The sequence below is a fragment of the Bison bison genome, unplaced genomic scaffold (assembly GCF_000754665.1).
Source record: "Bison bison bison isolate TAMUID 2011002044 unplaced genomic scaffold, Bison_UMD1.0 scf7180017864250, whole genome shotgun sequence".
Taxonomy (NCBI): domain Eukaryota; kingdom Metazoa; phylum Chordata; class Mammalia; order Artiodactyla; family Bovidae; genus Bison; species Bison bison.
Window position 1 is genome coordinate 113,906 of NW_011494822.1, and position 23,845 is coordinate 137,750.

General features: G+C 50.3%; 1 protein-coding gene across 1 annotated transcript in view; it reads left to right on the plus strand.

The window, feature by feature from the left end:
• Positions 1 to 21,065, plus strand: part of DAP (death-associated protein) — a 51,606-nt gene extending 30,541 nt beyond the window's left edge. Inside the window, exons 2-3 of the mRNA XM_010847523.1 lie at positions 18,126 to 18,168; positions 19,193 to 21,065. Of these exons, the coding sequence (XP_010845825.1) occupies positions 18,126 to 18,168; positions 19,193 to 19,306 (157 nt within the window). The 3' untranslated portion in view covers positions 19,307 to 21,065. The remainder of the gene's footprint in view (positions 1 to 18,125; positions 18,169 to 19,192) is intronic.
• The last annotated feature ends 2,780 nt before the right edge of the window (positions 21,066 to 23,845 follow it).

The following is a 23,845-nucleotide window of genomic DNA, read 5'->3' on the forward strand; positions in this document are numbered from 1 at the left end:
GCAGGGTTTCCAAGAATTAGTTGACCAAGGTTACTCGAATCACATTACAAGACTAGAGGTGGCTGGCACACAATGTGTGTGTTAGCCACTCAGTCGAGTCCGACTCTAGGCAGCCCCGTGGACTGTAGCCTGCTAGACTCCTCTGTCCGTGGGATTCTCCAGGCACGAATATTGGAGTGGGTTGCCATTTCTTTCTCCAGGGGATCTTCCCAACCCAGGGATCAAACCAGGGTCTCCTGCATTGCAGGTGGACTCTTGACCCTCTGAGCCACCAGAGAAGACAACAACAATACTATAAAGCAATTATCCTTCAATTAAAAATAAATAATAATTTTTTAAAAAGACTAGAAGTGATTGGAACATTTGAGGGCCACAGTCCTGAGAGTTGTGCATGTGGCTGGTGTTAGGAGGACAGTTTGTCCGAGAATTTGAGGACCCAGGTTCCTGTCGGGACCCCACTTCCTCTCAGACAGGGGACCACAGGAAACACAGTCTCCTCTGTCGCTAGGTGGCTTCCTCATCTGTATAAAAGAGGGCAAGCTCCTCACATGCCACCCACGCTGCCCACCTCACAAAGAGTGGCTGGAGCGTGGGCTCTGAGATCAGCTGCAAATGCGAGACTAGGTTATTAGTGCAAGTTGTCTGAACCCAGAAAACACTGGGGCGGGCTGCCAATCTGGGAGGAATTTCCTGGTTGCATCTGTTTCATTCTGCCTTGCCAAAGGTTTGGCTTAAATGCATGAATCAGATTTTGCTGTCTATAGATAAATGTACAGAGCTGACTGCAGCTTCTCTGTATAATCCCAGACTAATGCCTACGATTCTTTTTACCCCTCGACAGCTGTACTGTCTTGTTTATTTCAAATCCATTTCTCTTGCTTGGTAGCAGAGGGAGCCTCCTAGGAGGCAGCGAGCAGAAAGTGCCCCAGTGTCCCCAGGGAAGCAAAGTGCACAGTCCAAGGGGGCTCTGAAAACTGCAGAGGTTTTCATATTTTCACAGTAAAACTCATACGGTGGCAGAAACTGAAGTGCAACTATTTATAGTTCTTGTTTATCCTACTTGGTGGCACCTCCATATGTTTGGCTGTAGAAAATATGAGTGGTTTTGACTAAGGGGTGCTGCCCGGACCGCTTCAGGAATATTCATTAATCACAATTTATGCAGTGTGGTGCCTTTGTAATGTTTGCAACAAAATCTGAATTCTGAAACTTATCTGGCCCCAAGGGTTTTGGTTTGAGGTCAGGGGAGATACTGGAGACTCTGAGGCACAAAGGCCCATGTGAAGATGAACATTACCTGCGTGGGCTCGGGGTTGGAGGCGCAGGCTGCCTTGTTCCTGGGTGCAGGTGGGAGGTTGCTACACCCTGTGGATCGCTTGTCACTGTCACAGTCATCATTGTCACGGCACCTGGCAAGAGGCTTCATCTGTGACCCTCTCTCTCTCCTTCCTCCCTGCCTCCCTCTTAAAGTCACAGCCAGCCAGTGCCCAGCCCCGGGCTGGGTGGCAGGGACCCATGTCACAGCACAGGGCCCTGCTCTCTGCTCCACTGGGGCACCTTGGGAGGCCAGCCACGGAGAAGGCTCCCTGGTACCCCACACCCAGGCTGCTGGGTTAAAGAAGCCGTTGGCATGCACCCCAGGTGCTGCTCGTTGTTTTTGGTTAGCTGCCAAGTCATGTCTGATCCTTTTGAGACCCCATGCACTGCCAGGCTCCTCTGTCCATGGGATTTCCCAGGAATGGGAAATACAGGAGTGGGTTGCCATTTCCTTTTCCAGGGAATCTTCCTGACCCAGGGATCAAACCCACGTCTCCTGAATTAGCAGGCAGATTCTTTACCACCGAGCCACCAGGGAAGCCACAAACCAGGTGCTAACTACCGCCAAAAGCCAGCAGTATTTTATGAGCCTTGGAAGTCTTGTAGAACCCAGTCCGTTTTGAGTGATCAAATGAACACTGCTTATTTATAGCAATTTCTTAATGATTTAATGTTTTACTCAGCCCTCATAATCCTGTGGTATATTTCTTTTAATTGTTAGAGGAAAGACCCCTTTTAGAGCTAACATCACTGGGCTCCTTCCTTGGTGATCCTTCCAAAATTCTAAAATAGAATTCCCAACAACTACTCCTGATGCACATATTTGAGAATCCAGCTGAAGAGGCAAGTGTTAGTCGTTCAGTCGTGTCTGCCTCTTTGTGACCCCAGGGACTATATAGCTCACCAAGCTCCTCTGTCTATGGAATTCTCCAGGCAAGAATACCAGAGTGGGTTGCCATGCCCTTCTCTAGGGGGTCTTCCCAACCCAGGGATCGAACCTGGGTCTCCTGCACTGCAGGTAGATTCTTTACTGTCTGAGCCACCAGCAAAGCCCCAAAGGGAAGAGGTAAATGGAACTTAAAAACCTGTCTGTGACGTGAGTTGGAATAGCAGGTGCCCGAGTGCATCTTCCCCAAGCTCTGGAGACAACGCCTTGGACATTATGGTCCCTCTTGCAGTAAAGTGAAGTCACACTTTATTAAAAAAGACTCCAGTTTCTTTACAAGGTTGGCTGCCTTTGAACCTGTGCCTTAGGTCTGTAATTTTTGATATTTTTAGGGAAATGTGATGAGAGTCCTGCAAAGAAACCCAACCCATCTGTTGACATCTACCAGGAATGGCCATAGAAAAAGTTGATGGATTCTTTTCCTGTGAAATTGAATTCGTAGACTCTGGACAGTGGTCTCAGTAAGGTGCTCGCCCCTTCTCTCTCTTCCATCTGCCCTTGGCTAACTGTTCTTATCCTCTAAGACTCAACTCGTCGTTCCACCAGCACTCTCAGTTTGGCATGAGATGATTTAAGAGGTACCTCTTAGCCTGAACCCTGTCTTAATAGGGAGAGACTGTTTATTAGTCTTCAAGGTCATTCTGGCAAAAGCTGGGGAAAGAGCCCATTTGATTGAAAACACCAGGTCCACCACCCCCTTCGCCAGTGGATCTGGCCCAGCCAGCCTAGTAGGTAACAAAAGCAAAGCTTTGAATTGCTCCTTGCAAGCCTTCGAGGCTCTGGTGCCAGAGGAGCTCTGTGCATTCCTAAGACATGAGCCACAACTCACCCTCCCACACCCCACTACTATAGACTGGTGCCCACCACTCAATTCATGCTGACGGCATCTGTTAAGGCTCTTTGTGCACCAGATACTACGTCAGGTGCTGGGGACAGTGTAAATTCAGCCATTAACCTTGACCTTGAAGGGGCGCTGGGCATGTAAGCACTTCTGCTGTATCACGATACGTGGGAAGTCCTCAGGGGAACACAGCTGGGGAAGGGTCAGTGCAGGGAAAACAATGGAAAGAAAACCCGTGTGCCGCCCTCGAAGATAGCTCAGGTTTTCAGGTCACATGGGCAGGAGTTCAAGAATTGCTAACGTGCATGATCAAACGCCTACGAGCCCGAGTAACGGTGAGGATCCTTCTAGAATTCTGTCTTGGCTTGGAGCTGCCATGCAACGTGTTTAGACTGGTATGTCTTCCAGCGTGAAAGGAGGTGCAAATAGTAGTGACACTGTGACCGAGGCCTAAAGCTGGACTGTCCCAGGGAGTCAGGGACATGTGACTCCCACGAGCACGGGGGCCAATTCTGTCTTCTCTCTGCTGGCCAGGGAACAGGCAGGAGGGGGTTGGCTGCTTTGTTTCTTCTTCCAAGAAAGGGTAGTAGACAAATATACAATGCCTTCTGCCCTTGTGATCTGTTTTGAAAACTGCGATGCAGAAAATGTCTGAATTTATGTCACTAGTAATTGTTTTAGGAACTCATAGACCTGTTGTTGCTGCTGCTGCTGCTGCTGCTAAGTCGCTTCAGTCGTGTCCGACTCTGTGCAACCCCATAGACGGCAGCCCACCAGGCTCCTCCACCCATGGGATTTTCCAGGCAAGAGTACTGGAGTGGGGTGCCATTGCCTTGTCCGATAGATCTGTTACTGAACCATAAAGATGTTGCTTTTTTCCCCTTTATATTCAAATCAGTGCCTTTTTGAGGCAAATGCTGAGGAAAGGTAACAGAACATCTTGAGCTTAAGAAGAACTCCTCTTTGGGGTTTCCTATAGGGGATACAAATTATTTCTTTTAAAACAGTGTTTGAATCCCAATTGGAATTGACATATATACACTGCTGGGCATAAATAGGCTTTCCTCCTAGCTCAGTCGGTAAATAACCTGCCTGCAATGCAGGAGACCCAGGTTCAATTCCCCTGGAGAAGGAAATGGCAACCCACTTCAGTATTCTCGCCTGGAGACTTCCATGGACAGAGGAACCTGGCAGGCTACAGTCCATGGGGTCACAAGAGTCAGACACAACTTAGCAACTAAACCACCACCATGAGTAAAATAGGGCTTCCCAAGTGACTCAGTGGCAAAAGAAGCTGCCTGCCAGTGAAGGAGACATGGGTTTAATCCCTGGACCGGGAAGATTCCCTGGAGGAGGAAATGGCAACTCACTCTAGTATCCTTGCTTGGAAAATTCCATGGAGGAGCCTGGCAGGCTACAGTCCATGGGGTCACGAAGAGTTGGACATGACTTTGCACACAGGCACAGCATAATATACATAAAATAGATAACTAACGAGAACCTACTGTATAGCACAGGGAACTCTACTGTCTCCGTGGTGAGCTAAATGGGAAGGAAATCCAAAAAAGAGAGTGTCACCAAGTCCCAGGTCGCTCTGCTCACCTCACGACAGGCCAACAAATTGGAGACAAGGTGTTGAGGCGAGGAGTATTACTTTATTCAGAGAGCTAGCTGATGGAGAAGATGGCAGACTAATGTCTCAAAATAACCATCTTATCGGGATCTGGATGCCAGTTTCCTTTATGGGGGAGGTGAGGAAGCAAAGTAAAAGGGCCATTAATCTTGCAAGAATCTCCTAGAACAGCAAGCCTCAGGCAGGGGAGGTGTTAATTTCTTCCTGCCGTCCACTTTGAGGACAGGGTGCTAAATGAACAAAAGCGCTTTGGTTTAGGTCAGGCAGAGGGGCAGGATTCTCTGAGGCAGCCCATTATGCGTGATTATAATAACAAAAGCAACGGAAAGCAAGTCAAAGAAACAGTTCCAACGTGGAGTCAGCAATGGCTTTTTCCTGTAACAGGGATATATACACACATATATATATATACTGATTCACTGTGCTGTACAGCAGAAAATAATACAACATTGTAAAGCAACTGTACTCCAGAAATATTTAAAAACAAACCAAAAAACCCACACAAAAAACAAAAACCAGTGTTTCAAGTTAGTACTCCCGTTCCATCCTCTCCTGCCTCCGTGAGAGAAGCACGGACACCGGTGATGTTTATCTGGGTGCTTGGTCGAGTGTCTCATGTGGAACACGGCCCTCTGATTCCCCCAGGCGAATGATTCTCAGCCAGGCACCCACTCCCCAGCAGACTCCCTGCCCCACACCTTTCCAGGTAGCCCCCTGGGAGTCACGTTTCTTAGTCTAGGGCCCTTCCCTCTGGTGTCCATCACAACAGCTCCACCATCGAATGCAGTAACCGAGGCTGCGGACAGTGCAAACCCAGGGGACTCATACCCTCTGCTCCAGAGACCATGTGGCCCACATTCCCGGGAAGAGCTCTGGTTTTAAACACTATTTCCCTGTCACACAGGAGTTTCTACTTGTCTGGCAATGTGTTCTAGTTTTCAACAACAAGGTGCAAATCAATGGCAGGGTTCGCTCACCTGTGGCACGTGACCCAGAGAAACCCAGAGGTACCGGGGCCCTGGGTCCACTTGCATGTAGGTCAGATGTGTCCTGAGCCCCAGACCACCCTCCAGAGTTAGGCTCTGTTGGTGATGTTGGGTCTGTAGAACTCAGCCCTCTGGCTGAGTTGTTTAGTGTTTATTCAGCACACAAGCCCAGGCACAGAGGGTGGTGAACACACCCATGTGGATGAACCTGCCAAACCCTAGACATCTCTGCCACCCCGGATCCTGACGGCACCAAGTCCAGCTTCCCAGCCAGAACCTGCTCTTCAACTGAACTGCCCGCTTCTCCCAACCCTAACAAAACTCTCCCAGCCTTAGTTTACATCCCAAATCCTTTACGTTTGTGACGGTAACTCACAGTTGCCCTTGACTGAGGGCAACCTTCGGCTCCTCTGAAATGTGGCCACACTGTCCTCACACATTCCATCACCCCCTCAGAATAGATGGGCCTTCAGTATGGGTTTATTTGCCCAATGGTGGTGGAAGGCAGGCCCTGGGCGGCGTGTGTAAACGCCTGCCATCTCAAAATAGAGGTTCTTCTTTGATGTCTTAAACACTGAGTTTACATTGGCACTTCCCTGCTGGCTCAGACAGTAAAGAATCTGCCTGCAATGCAGGAGACCCAGGTTCACTCCCTGGGTTGGGAAGACCCCCTAGAGAAAGGAATGGCAACCCACTCCAGTCAGTATTCTTGCCTGGGAAATCCCATGGACAGAGGAGCCTGGTGGGCTACCATCCATGGGTCGCAGAGTCAGACACGACTGAGAGACTAACACTTTCACTTTCAAGCTTACATTTAGCCCTAATACCCCCAGGAGCTCAGTCATCACCAGCCTGCTGAGAGCTCAGCCCGAAGTCTCATCCTGGGCACCCTCTGTGTGACTGTGGCCGTGGGACCATCTCTCCGGGTATAACTAGGCTTGGCAGGAAGCTCCAGGCTGCACTGGTTCAGCTTCAGTTCTTCCCCCAAAGCCCCAGGCACAATCCATATCGTGGTCTCCCAAGTACTGCCTCATGGTTACAGGTTACACTTCCTCCAGCCACAAGAATGTGCTTCTCTGCTTTAATTTTTGCGAGTACTATGACCACCGTCTAGTTCGCCGTCCACACGGTGACATGGGGATAAATCTGCTTTTGTTCACACGCTAACCTCATGACAGCTCCTTCTGGAGTCCCACCTCGTATGCAGCATGCCTGACAAACAGCGCTCCCCTGATCTTCCTGAATCCCTGTGGGATCCAGGGGTGACGAGCTCCACATCTCAGATGAGGACACTGAGGCTCAGGTGCTGCATGGTTATTGTTGTGATTGTCATTCAGTCTCTCGGTCTCTTTGCGACCCCATGGACTGTAGCCCGGCTCCTCTATCCTTCACTGTCTCCTGGAGTTTGCTCACATTCATGTCCATTGGGTCGGTGATGCTATCTACCCAACTCATCCTCTGCTGCCTCCTTCTCCTGTTACCCTCCTCACATGTTAATATCGGGTACCATGAATGCATCATCAGTGGCAAAAGGAGATTATCTGGCTGCCTCCATGGAAAGCAAAGGGCCTTCAGGAAGGCAATACCCAAAGGGACACTGGAAGGGAGGGTGGCAATGAGAGCTTTGGGGGCTCTGCCCTTCCTTCCCCACTTGGAATCCTTGGTCAAGTTCAGAGTGAGCCTCTGGTCCCCTGCTGGTACTCAGGAGCAGCCCTGGAGGATCCTGTCCCCATTGGAGGATCAGCCTGTGGACCTCCTTCCTGTCGATGAGGACGAGCTTGGTTTCCCTGTGGTTGTCATGGAGACTGGCCACACTGAAATAAGGAAAACCCATTTCTGGAACATGGCGATGAGCCGTTTTCCAGTTTGGCATCTGGGGAACCTCACAGGTGTGCCCTGTGGGCTTCCTGATGACATTCGAGGGGTCTCCGGGCCCAGCTCCCTGAGGACTTTCATCTTCCCCCCTCCCCCTGGCCCCTAACCCAGAGTGCTGCCCAGTGGGTGTTAGTGGGGGAGAGGAGGACCGTGATGAGAGGCGGGGGGAGGTCCTTGCAGCCGCCGCCCAGGCAGCAAGTGGGAGACGCATCTGATGCAACTTGAGGCCTTCCCAATTCTGAGGCATGTTGGGTACTTAGGCTGTGTACGTGTATACACACACATATTCTTGTTGAATGAATAAGTCAGTGAAACTGATGAATCAACAAATAACCCAACAAATGAAACTGATGAGTCGAGAATAAACCATAGGGTCCCGAACAGTGATTTCCACCCCCGACAGTGACCTGGACTGTGGAGGGAATCTTGGCTTCCTGACTGTTCACCAGCAGGGAGAGAGTGAAGGCTCTGACCAGCGCCCAGCGTGCACTCCCCACGATCGCAGGGACCTTGACGCAGTCTGTCCTGCTGCGCTGCGTGCTAGCAGGATATTCCCAAGAGCTTGCTCTCAGTGCGTGGGACAGGGTGGGAGCTGCCTGACTGAACGGGAGTTGTCCTAACTCACGCGTTGGCTTGTTTCAAGAAGGCAGAATTTGCAGTGCGTGTAGTTTTCTGTGTACTTGACTCGGCGCCTCTTTTTCTGTTAATTCTGGAAAAGGCAGGAGGGCGTGGTGCAATCTGAAGAGGGTCCACAGAGGCAGGGTTTTAATCAGGTGGCGGGTGAATCTGCAAATCCGCAGACCACTGAGGACCGCAGCTTATCGCTTATCGTGTGCACCGGGCTGCCTGGGGAGAGAGCCACGGCCGCTATCAGCTCATGGAGTCCCTCTGCGCCGTGAGTTTGGAGGGTGGATTAAGGATGTAATTACTGGGGAATCCAGCAGCAGAGAAACCCAAAAGCTCTCATCCATCTCTCCATGTACTTGACTTTAACCTGAGCTGTGACTGGTCCTCCCAGGCCATGTCTTGACTTTTGTGAGACCAAGCTCCCACAGCCAAGATAGACCTGCTAACAGTCTCCCGGGAGAGAGTTAATCCGGGTCTCCTCTTTCTTGGCTGGGGTCTCCCAGAACCAGCCTAGCGAGAGCTGGTCCCACGCAGAGCCAGCCCCCTGCACCTCCCAGGATGGGAGTAGACCCAGATCAGAGGAGGGTTTTGGTGTCTGTATTTGATTTAACATCAGTGTGTACCTCTTTCTAGTAGGAATTCTACTAACAGTCATCTTGTCAGGGTTTTTCCTACTTACACAATCATTTTCCTTTTTATAGCCATAATAGCTGTCTTCTAGAAAATACATACTTTGTACTTTGAACCATGAACCCCCAGCTCATTATAAAACATAACCTTGACCCTGAAGACAGCCAATGAGATCTGATTTCAAGCTGTAGGCCACAAATATATATATATTTTTAGCACCTGTCTAGTCAGCATTGGAGAAGGAAATGGCAACCCACTCCAGTGTTCTTGCCTGGAGAATCCCAGGGACGGGGGAGCCTGGTGGGCTGCCGTCTATGGGGTCGCACAGAGTCGGACACGACTGACGAGACTTAGCAGCAGCAGCAGCAGTCAGCATTAGCTATTCACTGGTGAAAAGTGTTGGTTGCCCAGTCGTGTCCAACTCTTTGCAGCTCTGTGGACTGCAGCCCACCAGGTTGCTCTGTCCCTGGGATCCTCCAGGCAAGAATACTGGAGTTGGTAGCCATTCCCTTCTCCAGGTGATCTTCCTGACCCAGGGATCGAACCCAGGTCTCCTGCACTGCAGACAGACTCTTTACCATCTGAGCCACCTGGACTTCCCAATATTGGAATTCAAAAGCATGACACTGAAACAAATGTGTTCAGAATCGAAGATGGGTTCGCTCATTGTAAGTGCTACTTACTGAAATGAGGTAACATTTAGAATATTTAATACATAGAATGATCGCTACACTGAATGTTGGATAGTTACATGAAGTGTTCTCAGGTTAAGCTCAGAGCAAGTCTCTGTTGTAACCAACTGGTTTTGCCAGTGGGGGCAGTATCCTACCGTAAGCAGTTTACATACATTATTTCACTTGAACAACTCTTCTTTAAAAGAGGAATTGCTCCCATTTTGCAGATGGACGCGGAGGCTCAAGGAGGCTACTCCTCTGAACTAAGATTTGAACCCAGAGCCCTTTGTCTCCAAAGCCCAGCCCTCAAACACTCCGTTACACAGCTTTGCTCTCTGCTGCCGAGTCCTCACTGCACTTGGTAGAGACAGTGGCAGAAGGCGGTGCTTTCCCAAGCCCTGCAGATGCTCGGCTCACCCCAGCACGCTCAGGCGACCAGGCTAGGTTTCCCTCATCGGACGTGGTGACCACTCTGTATCGTGATGAATGCAGACAACACACACGCTGGCCTGGAACGGCACCTGTGCATGAAATCCTTAGGATGCAAGCTAAGAATTAGAATCAGGACTGTGTTTATCTTATCCTCTTTGCATCCAGCAAGAGAGAGAGAATAAGGTGAGAGCAGAGGGAAGACGGAGGAGGGAACACTTGTTAGGTCACACAATGAGACGGTCCTATGTGTAAAGACACTGGTGGGAAGCTTAGAGTAGCTTTCTAGAAATACGTGTCTAGAGGGAAGAAGGGGCTTCCGAGGTCCTGGTAAGGCAGCTGCCACCGTGGCTAGAGTGTCTGTCGGACACTTGTTTATACATAGTCCATCCTCGCCTTACATAGTCAGTACTAGGGGCGGCAGTCTTCTCGAAATAAGCAGGTGGTGAGGTGCTGGCATCTGGATCAACAACCAGTCTGGTATCTGTGGGCGGAGTGTCATCTGGAGGGCAGACTTTTTGCAATTCCAAAGAGCATCTTCTGGCATGGAGACTCATGTCTGGGACAGACTCAGAGAAACAGGCTGGGCTGGGCTTTGTCCCAAAGTCATGGCCCCCTGGGATCAGCAGGCCTGAGTCAGAGAACTAGAGACACCATGGCTGATGCTGAAGCTCGGTCTTCTTGTTGAAACGAAGATGTAAACACAAATTCAGACTTTGTCCCCCAGAGGAGCGCCTTTGCTCACGCCCTTAAAAAGACATTACAGGAGACTTCCTCAGTGGTCCAACAGTTAAGAATCTGCCTTGCAATGCAGGGGTCGCGGGTTTGATCCCTGGTGGGGGGACCAAGAGCCCACATGCCATGGAGCAACTAAGCCCAAGCTCCGCCACTACTGAGCCCACACGTCGCAACTAGAGAGAAGCCTGTGTATCACAACAAAAGATCCCACGTGAGCCACAAAGATCCTGAGTGCTGCAGCGAGACCTGATGCAGTCAAATTTTTTTTTTTTAAAGGATTTTGCAAACTCCGAATGCCAAATCCTGGAAGGAGTTGGATTCCTGATCATTTTCTTTAGATCTAGAATTTCTCCTAAAGCCCTTGAGTCGTACTTGGTTTCCCTGTAGTCAGACCCCCTGAACAATGGCCTCGCCCTTAGGGAGAAGGGGGCACACCCTAGGGTGCCAGTGTCCCCTGCCCACCCTGGACTCCCAGTTTCCTGGGGCAAGTTTCCCGGGCTTGGCCGAGCCGGACAAAGCCTGGCTGGCCTGAAAGTCGCGAGCTCAGAGGACCAGCAGTGCCATCTTGTGGGAGAGCTCTTGAAGCGCCTGACATCAGGCCGAAGGAGGGAGGCAGCCTTGACTGCCAAGCTTCGAACAGTTAGAGACAAAGTGGTGCCTGGGTGCAGTCAAGTGCGAGGGCTCCCTCTGGGCACCAGGCATGCTAATTAGGATTTTGGTGTCCAGAAAATTAATAACTTTAATAAGCAAATGCCAAGCCATAAAGATATTTCAAGAATTAACAGTGGCCAGGAAGGATTTTTGCTTGCCTTCCATTTACTAGGAAATCTATTCAACATCACCCCAGGTGGGATATATTTCTCAGTAAACTCTGAACACAGAGTCACAGACTATAGCCAGAGCTTCAGCTTCTGGACCACCTCCAGGCCCAGTCCTCCCAGCAAGGAGATAGCTTTTCTCAGGAGTCCGTCACAGGACCTGAGCCCAAACTGGCCCGCTTCCATCACTAAGAGATGAGAGGCTTGGACCCCAGGCACTCTGCTGACGACAGCAGATGAAGCCAAGCCCCTTCCTTCTCACTGGGCTGTGGCGTCGTGTCCTTCCTGTTACACACGTGTGTGCACATGCTCACACTCAGATCTCAGCCTAAACTCCACGTCTCAATGTCTACTCTGGGTTCCTTCTACAAAGTACCCCCACCCCAACCACCCGCACCCCGCATCCCGGGTGTTAGCCGCTCGTCAGAAAATGAAATCGAGACTCTGATGCAACTTTCTGGGTCCGAGCGTTCATCAGAGCCCTGCTGCCCGATTCCCAGGCAGCTTTGACCTTTAGGGAGATTTTAAGAGTACAGTCCCTTTCTGAGCACTCACATGCTTTCTCACCAGGAAGGGCGGGAGCATCACGTGATGATGGCTCCCAGGTCCTCACGTAGCCGACATGAGGAGGCTCCCGCCGCCACTACCAGCATCCCCACCAGCTTCCTTGCCGGCTTGCTTCCTGTGCTGTGACCACAGCTGTGGGTGGACAAGGAGCTGGTGGGCCAGGTGGAGCTGCCCGCTGCAGGGCAGCCGCCCCACCTTAAGCTCAAGTGGCCTTATCACTGTCCAGGCTTTGTTCCAGTCCCGTGGGCTGGGAAACTAACAAGCAGGCCGTTCCGATCGGGTCAAACAGGAATCAGATAGACTGAGGACCCAGAGGGCTTCTTTACTTCAAGTCCATGGTTTGGTGACATCTGTGTATGTATCTCAGACCCTCTTTTTGCTTACCTGGAAGCTTCTCTGTCCCGGATCAGCAGGGTTATTCTACACGGTCAGGGGATCTGAAGATGAGACAGAACTGAGCCAGCTGTGAATCAGGGGTGGAGACAGGAGGGCTGGGGTCCTCGTCACCCCAGCACCTGCCATTTGCAGAGCACCTGCTGTGTGCCAAGCAGCGTGCGTATGTGTAGCTCCTGGTGAGAGAGGGTCCACTGCCACCCATTCCACAGATGAGCAAACTGAGCCTCAGAAGGTCAGACACCAGCCCACCCACCAATCACTGGCAGAGTTGGGATGGTCTGACATCAGAACCCACACTCAGCTGGCATCCACCTGCCACCGTCCTCTGGGCCTCCTTCTTAGACCGTGTAGACTGCATTTTGACTCAATGGATAGTTTGAAACCAGGCTTTGCTCCTGAAGCTTGGGAGCTGAGACGTGGGCAACGGTGGGGCCCATGAACCAACACAGAGCACAGAGCTGAGGGGTCCAGGCCTGCGTCCTCCAGGCTGTGCTTCCAAGGACCATGAACAAAGTGCAGCCTCTTAGCCACCGCGCCTTCACCTGTAACGAGGGAAACACCTGCTGAAGAGCATCAGGTGCATTAATAACTTATATGGAAGTGCTCCGTGCCCTAGTTAAGTGCTAGAGACATAAATGATGGTTTTCAAGGAAAAAGAATCTGTTACCAAGTCAGAAAGAAAGTGCTGAGGCTGATTTGAATACCTTGTACTGTCTGCCTGGATAGTGGATCCTCTGACTGCATGTAGATTACTTACTTTAAAAATCTGCAACTCTAAATCGTGTGTAAAATCCAGAATCTAAAAATAGAGGCTGTTCCATGACCCAGTTCTCAGCCCTGAAATGAGGGCAACAGGCTAACGCTCTGGGCTGCCCTTGTTCCAAGTCTGGCTCAGAGTGCTTATCCACTACACAGGCATCAGGTGACTTACTGGACCTCTCTGATTTACTGTCCCCTCACCTGTAAAATGGGCTTCCCAAGTGGCTCAGCAGGTAAAGAATCCATCTGCAATGCAGGAGACCCAGGTTCGATCCCTGGATCGGGCAGATCCCTGTGGAAAAGGAAATGGCAACCCACTCCAGGATTGTTGCCTGGGAAATCCCATGGTCAGAGGAGCCGTCATAGAGTTGGACACGACTAAGCACCTAACACATATATGACAGGTGAATACTGGAAACCCACATGCATCAAATGTTTGGCAGCTACACAGGCCAAGTGTGAGAGAGCTGCGGTATCTGCTGATGTATGGGAGGGTTGCTGCTGCTACTGCTAAGTCGCTTCGGTCATGTCCGACTTTGTGTGACCCCACAGACAGCAGCCCACCAGGCTCCTCTGTCCCTGGGATTCTCCAAGCAAGAATACCAGAGTGGGTTGCCATTTCCTTCTCCAATGCATGCATGCATGCTAAGTCACTTCAGTCGTGTCTGACTCTGTGCAACCCCATGGACAGCAGCCCACCCAGGCTCCTCTGTCCACGGGATTCTCCAGGCAAGAATGCTGGAGCGGATAGCCCTTTCCATGGGACAGTTACAGGGGCTCTAAATTCCCGCTAATTCCATCAGGTTTGCGGTTCCTTTAAATTTAAATAAATATGGTTTTCAAAGACTGAAAAAGCCTAAGGATGTGGGGAGGGCAGGAATGATATTTTTCACTGTCTCTGTTTCGTGAAAGTAATGTTGCTTCTTCAAACCAACATCTGTCAGAATGATTCTCATCAGATTAAATAAATCCTCAAAGCCGCTCTCACAGTTTATAGAATCTTGGAAATGTAGGTTATGCTTCACGTGGAACCCTAATGGAATTTAAACAAGTGTGTTTTTGCAAGCACAGCTTGGAGAGCACACACTTTACTGGGGTTTGTGAATTTAAGCTACCGTGTCTCAAGTTTAGAGAGGGCTTCCTCTCTGTAGTAAAACTACAGGAAGGTAATAGACAATCCCTGACCAATTTGAGATGCTATTAATTGAAGATGAAAAAGACCAAGTCTGATGAAAACCAGCACTGCACACACACTCTGCCAAAGAGACATGTGAAAACAGAGATCGCTCTTAGATAAGACACGAGGGGCTAGCCTTCGGTCGGTCACCTCTGCACAGGCAGTTGCCATGTGTCCTTATGGTTGGTTATGGCCTTTTCAGTGTTTTAGAGGAGAGAGGACTTTGTTGGGGGCAGTGGATTTTATGCTATAAAGATCTTGAATGGTCAATACAAATGTTTATTATTCCCTGCCACAAGAAAGCTTATTCTTAAAATTAGTTGCTAAATCTAAGCACAACGAAATACCACTTCACACCCACTGGGCTGGCTTCTATCAAAAAATAAATAACAGAAAATAATTAGTGGTGAGGGGACTTCCCTGGTGGTCCAGTGGCTAAGGCTCTGAGCTCCCAAAGCAGGGAACCCAGGCTTGATCCCTGGTCAGAGATCTAACCAGTCCATCCTAAAGAAAGTCAACCCTGAATATTCATTGGGAGGACTGGTGCTGAAGCTGAAGCTGAAGCTCCAATGCTTTGGCCACTGATGGGAAGAAGTGACTCATTAGAAAAGACCTGATGCTGGGAAAGATTAAAGGCGGGAGGAGAATGGGACGACAGAGGATGAGATGGTTGGATGGCATCACCAACTCTGTGGATATGAGTTTGAGCAAGCTCCAGGAGATAGGAAAAAACAGTGAAGCCTGGAGTGCTGCAGTCAGGGGATTGCAAAGCATCAGACACGACTTAGCGACTGACCAACAACAGGGAACTAGATCCCAAGTGCTGCAACTGAAAGCTCCTGCATGCCACAGAGAAGATGGAGGGTCCCAAGTGCTGCAGCCAAGACCCGCCCTCACCAAATGAATAACTTAAATAAATAAATGTATAATTTTTTTAAAGTGGTGAGTGTGTGGAGAAATTGAGCCCGTATGCATTGCTGGTGTGAATCTAAGATGTGGAAACACTATGGAAAGCCATTCGGTGCTTCCTCTAAAATATTAGAATCCGGAGCATGGTTCTCAAGCTTCCAATGGGAAACCCTTGGCTGTGAAATCCCTGGAGGTGGAGCTGGGGGTGATTTGGAGCAGTCGAGGCATGGTGTTCTTGGATTCCAGACAAATCCAAACATAATGACATCACAGACTTACACTTGGACCAAATTTACTCATCCCTGGCTTGCTGTTGATCCTGTAGCCAAGCCATATTTGTAAAAAAAATAACCAACCCAGTTAACCACACAACAAAAGCTAAATAAAACAAAACCAGCGTCATGTGGGGAACATTTCTGTGCTGCTTAGTAAGACTTGAAGTCCTTAGTCTCATGGAGTAACAGAACTTACTTGGGGGAATTTCAAGTGTTTTTGCTAAACTCTTTGGTATTAAAAGACACTTCCTCCTTGGAAGAAAAGCTATGACCAATCTAGACAGCATATTAAAAAGCAGAGACATTACTTTGCCAACAAAGGTCTGTCTATTCAAAGCTATACAGTAGTCATGTATTGATGTGAGAGTTGGACTATAAAGAAAGCTGAGTGCTGAAGAATTGATGCTTTTGAACTGTGGTGTTGGAGAAGACTCTTGAGAGTCCCTTGGTCAGCAAGGAAATCCAACCAGTCCATCCTAAAGGAAATCAGTCCTGAATATTCATTGGAAGGACTGATGCTGAAGCTGAAGCTCCAATACTTTGGCCACCTGATGTGAAGATCTGACTCATTTGAAAAGACGCTGATGCTGGGAAAGACTGAAGGTGGGAGGAGAAGGGGACGACAGAGGATGAGATGGCTGGATGGCATCACCAACTTGATGGACATGAGTTTGAGTAAACTCTGGGAGGTGGTGATGGACAGGGAGGCTTGGCGTGCTGCAGTCCATGGGGTCGCAAAGAGTCGGACACGATTGAGTGACTGAACTGAACTTCCAATGTCAACAGCGAACTTTCTGAATGCTGGGACTTTTGCCTGCAGCAAAAGAAAGCTAAAACGAGTGATTTCCTTCCAAGGTAGAGCAGCAGAGCTGGTGGGAGGTGGGCTGGGCAGTTCAAGGGTGATGATTCCACTCTGTCTGCCCACAGGACCAGCCTTAAGCCAAGCCACCCGCTTCCCAGAGCTGCCCTCACCCCACTGTCCACCCTGACTGGCCAGCCTTGGATTCACCTAATGGCTTCTGGGTCCCCTTATCTCTCATTGAGACATTTCAGAAGCGTGCACACCTGTGTACTACCTGGAACTGTGTTGTGATGCTTCTAAACTATGACACGTGCGGTTATTTTTATAAAGGCATATGTGTGAGTGCTAAGTAACCTCAGTCGTGTCCGACTCTTGCGACCCCATGGCCAGTAGCCTGCCAGGCGCCTCTGTCCGCGAGATTCTCCAGGCGAGAATACTGGAGTGGGTTGCCATGCCTTCCTCCAGGGGATCTTTCCGATCCAGGGATTGAACCCATAGAAGAGTTTATAATATCATAGAAGTATGCTCACCAGATACTAAGTGCAGAATGCAGACTACAAAACAAGGAGACTCTTTTGGTAAGAAGACAATTTAATAAGGAAACAAGTGCACCTCTCTGTCCACAAAAAGGAAGGCTAGAAGGACGTCCCGCACGTCAACAGTAGTTCTCTCCAGGTAGCAGAACTACAAGTGATATTAACGTGCTTGGCTTGTTGCTTTTGAACAATGAACATGTAGTGCTTTCATCCTAAATCCTGTTCCTCAGTATTGGTGACAGGGTGGGTCAGTCAGTATGATGAAAGAGATTTAAGAAATAGCAAGAGCTTCACAAGGACCTTACTTTTTCTTTTCTTTTCTTTTTTTATTCTTTGGCTACACCATGGGACATGCAGGATCTTAGTTCCCTAAGACAGTGAAGTGAAAGTGTTAGTCTCTAAGTCTTGTCTGACTCTTTTGTGACCCCCATGGACTGTAGCCTGCCAGGCTCCTCTGTCCATGGGGTTTCTCAGGCAACAGTACTGGAAGGGGTTGCCATGCCCTCCTCTGGGGATCTTCCTGACTCAGGGATCGATCCCAAGCCTCCTGCATTGTGGGCAGATTCTTGACCGTCTGAGCCACCAGGGAAGCCCCTCAGTTCCCTAACGAGGGATCAAACCCGTGCCACCGGCAGTGGAAGCATGGACCTTACGTTTTTAATACTTGGCATCCCAGAAAGGCCAAGAGCTTTGCATCGATCGGCTCTGAGAATCTCACCCATTAGAAGCTTCTGGAAGCCAAGGACTCTGGCAAGGGGAGCGCCTCACAGCCCAGAGGACCAGAGGCTCCTTGCCTGGAGTCTCCTGTTCTCTTGTGACCCTGCCCCTTCCCTGCTCCAGGGATCACCCAGGTCCACAGTCTGCTGAGACCAAAACCACTGGGCTTGCCCATAGCTGAAGGATTGACCAAAAACAAAGAGAATGCTTTTCAGCAACACGTCCTCTGTCTGCTACAGCGTTCTCCCTCTCCGCCTGAGCTCAGCCTCAGGAGGAAGGGGACCCCCGGGTGTCTGGAGCATGGCGGCCATCGGGTCCATGTGATGAAATAACGGCCAGAGGCGTGCTCCCGCCTCCCTCCGGGGGCTCCTTATGTGCCATGTGGTCACGAAGTCAGTCTCCCCATCTGCATCACCTGCGTGTTCCTCTCTGAGAGTCGTGGTGGCCCATGTCTTTTCCTTCTTGTCTTCCAGTCCACCCAAGCCGACCGTGTTTATCTCCGGAGTCATCGCCCGGGTAAGAGCCCTTTCATCATTTCAGGGTTTCAGCACACAATCTCCTGATTCCTCCTGTCCTTACTCCACCCCGCTCATCCACCCGGGAGCCGGGGGTGGGGTGGCTCTTAGTTGCCCGCCTGTCCACGGAACGTGCTTCTGTGGTCAGGGACAGACTGGGTGGTGGCCGGGAAGAGCCCAGAGCACCTGCCTGCCTCTCCTCCACCCTCTTCTGTCTTCTTTCTCTTTAGACTTGACCAGTGTCAGCAGCCTGTCCACAGGCCAAAGGGTTTCTGGGGGATCTGTGAGCTGACAATGTTTTTGCATTTTTTAATGGTTGAAGAAATTTGAAATAAGAATTACATGGCAATACCTGTGAAGTGTTAGTCGCTGAGTCGGGTTCAACTCTTTTGTGACCCCATGGACTATAGCCCACCAGGCTCCTCTGTCCATGGGATTCAAAACGACCACAAGAACTGCTCTAGCAGAAGAAAGCCACCCAACACCCAAGCTTAGTTCTGAGTGAGTCATGTGGTACCTGACCCCTGGTGTGGGGGCAGAGATGGTGAGCTTTCTCACCTTCTGGAAGGTACATGGGTCTTTGTGCCCCTTTAAACTCCCCAAAAAGCCTCAGGACCTCCCCACAGTCCTAGGAGATGGGTTTCCACCTTCCAACAGGTTGTCCACTCCACCACCCACCCACTCGCACAGGGAAGCCAGAGAATGCTGGGTTTGGTTCTTGCTCATGAACTTATTCAGGCTTCCCTGGTGGCTCAGACAGTAAAGAATCCACCTGCAATGCAGGAGACACGTGTTTGATCCCTGGGTCAGGAAGATCCCCTGGAGGAAGGAAATGGCTCCCCCACTCCAGTATTCTTGCCTGGGAAATCCCATGGACAGAAGAGCCTGGTAGGCTACAGTCCGTGGAATCACAGAGAGTCAGACATGACTGAGTGACTGAGCAGACAGGCGTGCATGAACTCAACCAGCTGTCCACGGTTGATGAGACAGTGCTTTGAGCCAGTGCTTTCCGTGTCTTCCCACAGGGTGACAAGGACTTCCCTCCAGCGGCCGCCCAGGTGGCCCACCAGAAGCCCCATGCCTCCATAGACAGGCATCCCTCCCCGAGGACCCAGCACATCCAGCAACCTCGCAAGTGACCAGCGAGGACCCAGCACCCTCACCAGCCACACCTTGGTTCCCTGACACTTTGTATTTCCTCTGGCGAAGAGAACTGGCATCTTCCTCAAAACACTGCCCCATCGGGAAATCTAAGACAAAGCAAAGCACCCATTCTTTAGCCTTCAATTTCCAGCTCTAAAACTAGAGTCAGACCCCCAAACCTCACTTCCAGGGAGTCCTGGCTGATGTCTTTCAAGGACCATCACGCCTCTCTCTGTGCCCTGAGCACAACTTACCAAGACCTGAGTGACGTGACATTGTTCCCAGTTTAGCTTCAGTTCTGGTTCATCAGTTGCCCTGCCAGTGGTCTTAAAAATTAGCAGGCACAAATCTGGGAGGATTAGATTAAAGTCAGGGGAAAGCTCAATCATTGCATGCTTTTTAGTAATAGGACAATCAAATCTTAACACCTAGAGGGAAGAGAAAGAGATGAAGGCGTTAATTTCAGAAAACCTGAGTAGGGAGGATATGCAGCAGACAACAGCATCGCTGAATTTCCCTCCCTTGTGTGAGGAGGGATCCGAGCTCTCCCAGAAAAGCCAGAGAAGAGCCTACCACTTTGAAGAGGCTCTTTTATTCCAAGAGTCACCTGGCTGAAAAATATTGCCCAAACACAATACTTCCAGAATGAGATTTCTCAGTGTGGGTCCCAAGTCCTGCACGGCCCCACCATCCACACAGGCTCGCCAGGAAATCAAGGCGAACCTTCATTTTTTCAGTGATCACCTCGAGAACCGCTTTGGAGTTCTTGGAGTGATCCCTGACCAGGTGGAGGAATAGACACATGGCTAATCCTGGAACGCTAGAGCAAAAGCATTGACCACAGGGAAAGACGGAAGGGATGAAAACCTGCCTTTCCTCCCCGAGGGAAAAGTAGAAGCATCACCCACCACTGGAGCTGGAAAAGCCTGTTTGTCAGTCAGTCAGTGTCAGAACAACCTCTGCCCCAGGGCACCGTTCACTTAGGCACCTCAGATTACCCTCCGCTTTCTGCCTGGGTTTCCTGCCCAGAGCTGCCCTACACTGCTTACTGCCTCACAGCAACCGGGCGCCCTGCTTTTCTGAAAAGCAGTTGTTCGAATCTCCCGGAGCAGATGCTCTGGGAGCTGGTGTGGCCTGACTGGCCCACTTGCCAGTGCGGTATTTGCAGCAGGTCCGCAATGGGGGCAGCAGGCCCCCCACAGCCTTTCTGACACTCTTTCCAACTCCAGGTCCACGACTGGTAAAGGTGACGCAGGCCTAGCTTTCGCCCCTCTCTAAGGGAAAAGCCAGCCCTGCTTCACAGCCTAAAGGCGACTTGGTTTCCCCTCTCGTTGACTTCTGGAGCCGGGGTCTCACCCTCAAGGCAGTGCATAGTCACATCTCATATTTCTTCATCACTGAGATGTTCCTATAAACAGAGGCTGGCTTTTGGAGATGCCACCTGGGTGTGTAGCCTCCTTCTGGCAGCCTCCCGGAGCCGGCATCTCTGAAGGATCCTGAGAGCAGGCAGCGCTGGGCCAGTCTGTGGACCGCTGCACATGTGCTGCAGAGATGAAGGCGCATCCTTGGCCCCTTGCAGTGCTGCAGCCAGGAGCGCCGTGCTGTGCATTTTTCTTGTCCTTTTAGCTACATCTGGTGTGTATCTGTGGGCTTCTGATCATTGAAAGCAGATTGTTCCCCTGAATGAATTTATCAATGGTTAACTTCAAGAATAATCATTCTAATAAAGCTCCTGCGTGGTTTGTTTTCTCTTATATCTCAGAGATTGTTCTTTCTCATCTCGCTAGGGTTGCCAGATAGTTTCAAAAGAAATACGAACATGCAAAAATAAGGAGTATGTTCACAAATTGTTTCCCAGACACAAAGCCAAACTATTGGACACCTGGCACCTCGAGTCTAATCGCCTCCTTTGAAATGTCATAAAGTGGAAAAGCTTTAATATGGTGGGTTAAAATGCACTCCTTGGGCCGAGCAGCTGGCCCTGTGCTCAGAAGGTCCTTTGGGAACAGACTTGGGAAGAATGATTAGTAGTAAGCCCAGGGGTGGCTGTGAGCAGCGTTTGACAAATAAGACATTCACCTAATTTATCCAAAGATCCCCTGGAACCCTTATGAGCAGGATGAGAAAATAATCCTAATTATTAGCTTTGAGATCCAGAGTCAGACTACAGATGTGAGCTGGGAGGGACCCTGACCTGTTTTCACCCTAGAAGGACAGGGCAGCTTGGCAGCCCTGAGCCAGGGGAGGGCACGTATGACCAGAGTCTGTGTCCCCAGCCCTGGCCTCCCCCGGCCCCTGGTGTCACCTCTGGAGGCTGCTGTTTGCATTCACGCCTCCACCCCCCTTTCTAAGTTGAGGACAGAATGAGGGTCTTGCGCATTTAGTGTCACTGGGTAGAGAGTTGTTCTAGGTACATAACATTGACTTACCAGGCCATGTCACCTTCTGAGAAATGTTTGTGTAGACATTTGTTGGGAGGAGGTTACCAAACACTTCCTATGACTCATTAGGGCCCAGACCCTCCACTTAGAGAATGCAGCCTACCTTCTTCCAAAGTCTGTATTATCTTTCAGAATGATCTATATCTAAGCAGACCTGAGAATGACAAGAGCCACAGGTCTTCCACCATTTATTACACTCATGATTATATCTAGTTACTATATGACTGTGAAGGGCTTCCCTGGTGGCTCAGAGGGTAAAGAATCTGCCTGCAATGCAGGAGACCCAGGTTCAATCCCTGGGTTGGGTAGATCCCTTGGAGGAGGGTTAGGCAACCCCCTCCAGCACTCTTGGGCTTCCCTGGTGGCTCAGATGGTAAAGAATCTGCCTGCAATGCAGGAGCTGCAGGAGACCCAGGTTCGATCCCTGAGTCAGGAGGATCCCCTGGAGGAGGGCATGGCCACCCACTCCAGTATTATTGCCTGGAGACTCCCATGGACAGAGGAGCCTGGCTGGCTACAGTTCATGGGGTCACAAAGAGTCGGACATGGCTGAGTGACTAACACACACAAATAGAAATACCAAGCACACAACAAACGGGGCAGAATTGCCCCCCAGGGCGTTCCACATTGTCACAAACATCATTGTCATTGTCACCTGCATTTGTTAGTTGCCACCATGACAAAGTACCCCAGACTGGAAACAGTGGAAATGCGTGAGCTCCTGGTCCTGGAGCCTAGAGGTTTGCAGTCAAGGTGTGGGCAGGGCCGCCTCCCCAGAAGCGGCAGGTGACTATCATCCTCGGCCTCGGCCACTTCCGGCGGCTGCTGGCAATGCCTAGTGATCACTGACTTGTTGCAACAGAGACCCAGGCTCTGCTTCTGTTGTCACTGGACTAGAGCCGCCCCCATCCAGTGTGAAAAGTGGAAGCATTAGTCATTCAGTTGTGTCCTACTCTGCCACTCCATGCACTGTAGCCCGCCAGGCTCCTCTGTCCATGGGGTTCTCCAGGCAAGAATACTGGGGTGGGTTGCCATGCCCTCCTCCAGGGGATCTTCCTGATCCAGGGGTTGGACCCAGGTCTCCTGCATTGCAGGCAAATTCCTTACCATCTGAGCCACTAGGGAAGCCCACCTAGATGACCTCACCTCAACAAATCAGATCTGCAAGAAGCCTAATTCCAAATAAGGTCGTGTTCATGGACCCTGGGAATCAGGACCTGAACTATCTATCTTCTCGGGGGGACACTATTCAATTCAGGACCTCAACCACATGATGAAAAGCCAGAAACCCTGCTCCCAGCTCACACTGTTGGAATAGCTGTTCATTCGGTCAATTGGTTCCTGAGCTTTACTGTGAGAAAGTTTTGCCCACCACAGATTTTGTTACAGTGTTGCTGTACACAGAGCGGCCAAAGCCTGTGTGGGGGGGGTGGACAGGGAAGAGAGCAAGGCAGAAATGCCAAGGGATGAGTGACCCAGGCCGTGGGGGGGCCGTCCACCCCGAGTTCTAGTAGCTCCTGAGATTGCAGCTCTCTGCTGCATGCATCCTCAGGTCAGAGTCACTATGTCCCAATAGCACATATCGTATCTTCTGTAAGAGTGCTCTATGGGTGGTAGTCAGCCCATTTCACAGATGGGAAGACTGAGACTGAAGCTTAGTGCCCAGGGTCAAAAGCCACTGTTAGCCAACACTGGTCCAGGGAAGATACACAAATGGCCAATAGGCACCCAAGAAATGCTCGAGATCATCAGTCACCAGGGAAATGCAAATCGAGACAGTGAGATACCCGTTCACACCCACGGAGATGGCAGGGATCAAAAGTCCAAATAATAAGCCTTGAAGACGGGGGGAAATCAGACCCGTGTGCAGTGACTCATAGAGAGAATGAAAAACGGTGCGGCCACTTAGGAAAACAGGCTGGCAGTTCCTCAAACAATTAAACAGAGTTACTGTGTGACCCAGCATGTCTATTATTTCTGTATATACCCCAAATAAATGAAAACACATGTCTGCACAAGAATTTGTACACAGATGTTTAGGGTAGCATTATATATAACAGCCAGAAGGTAAAAACAACCCAAATAGGTCCATCA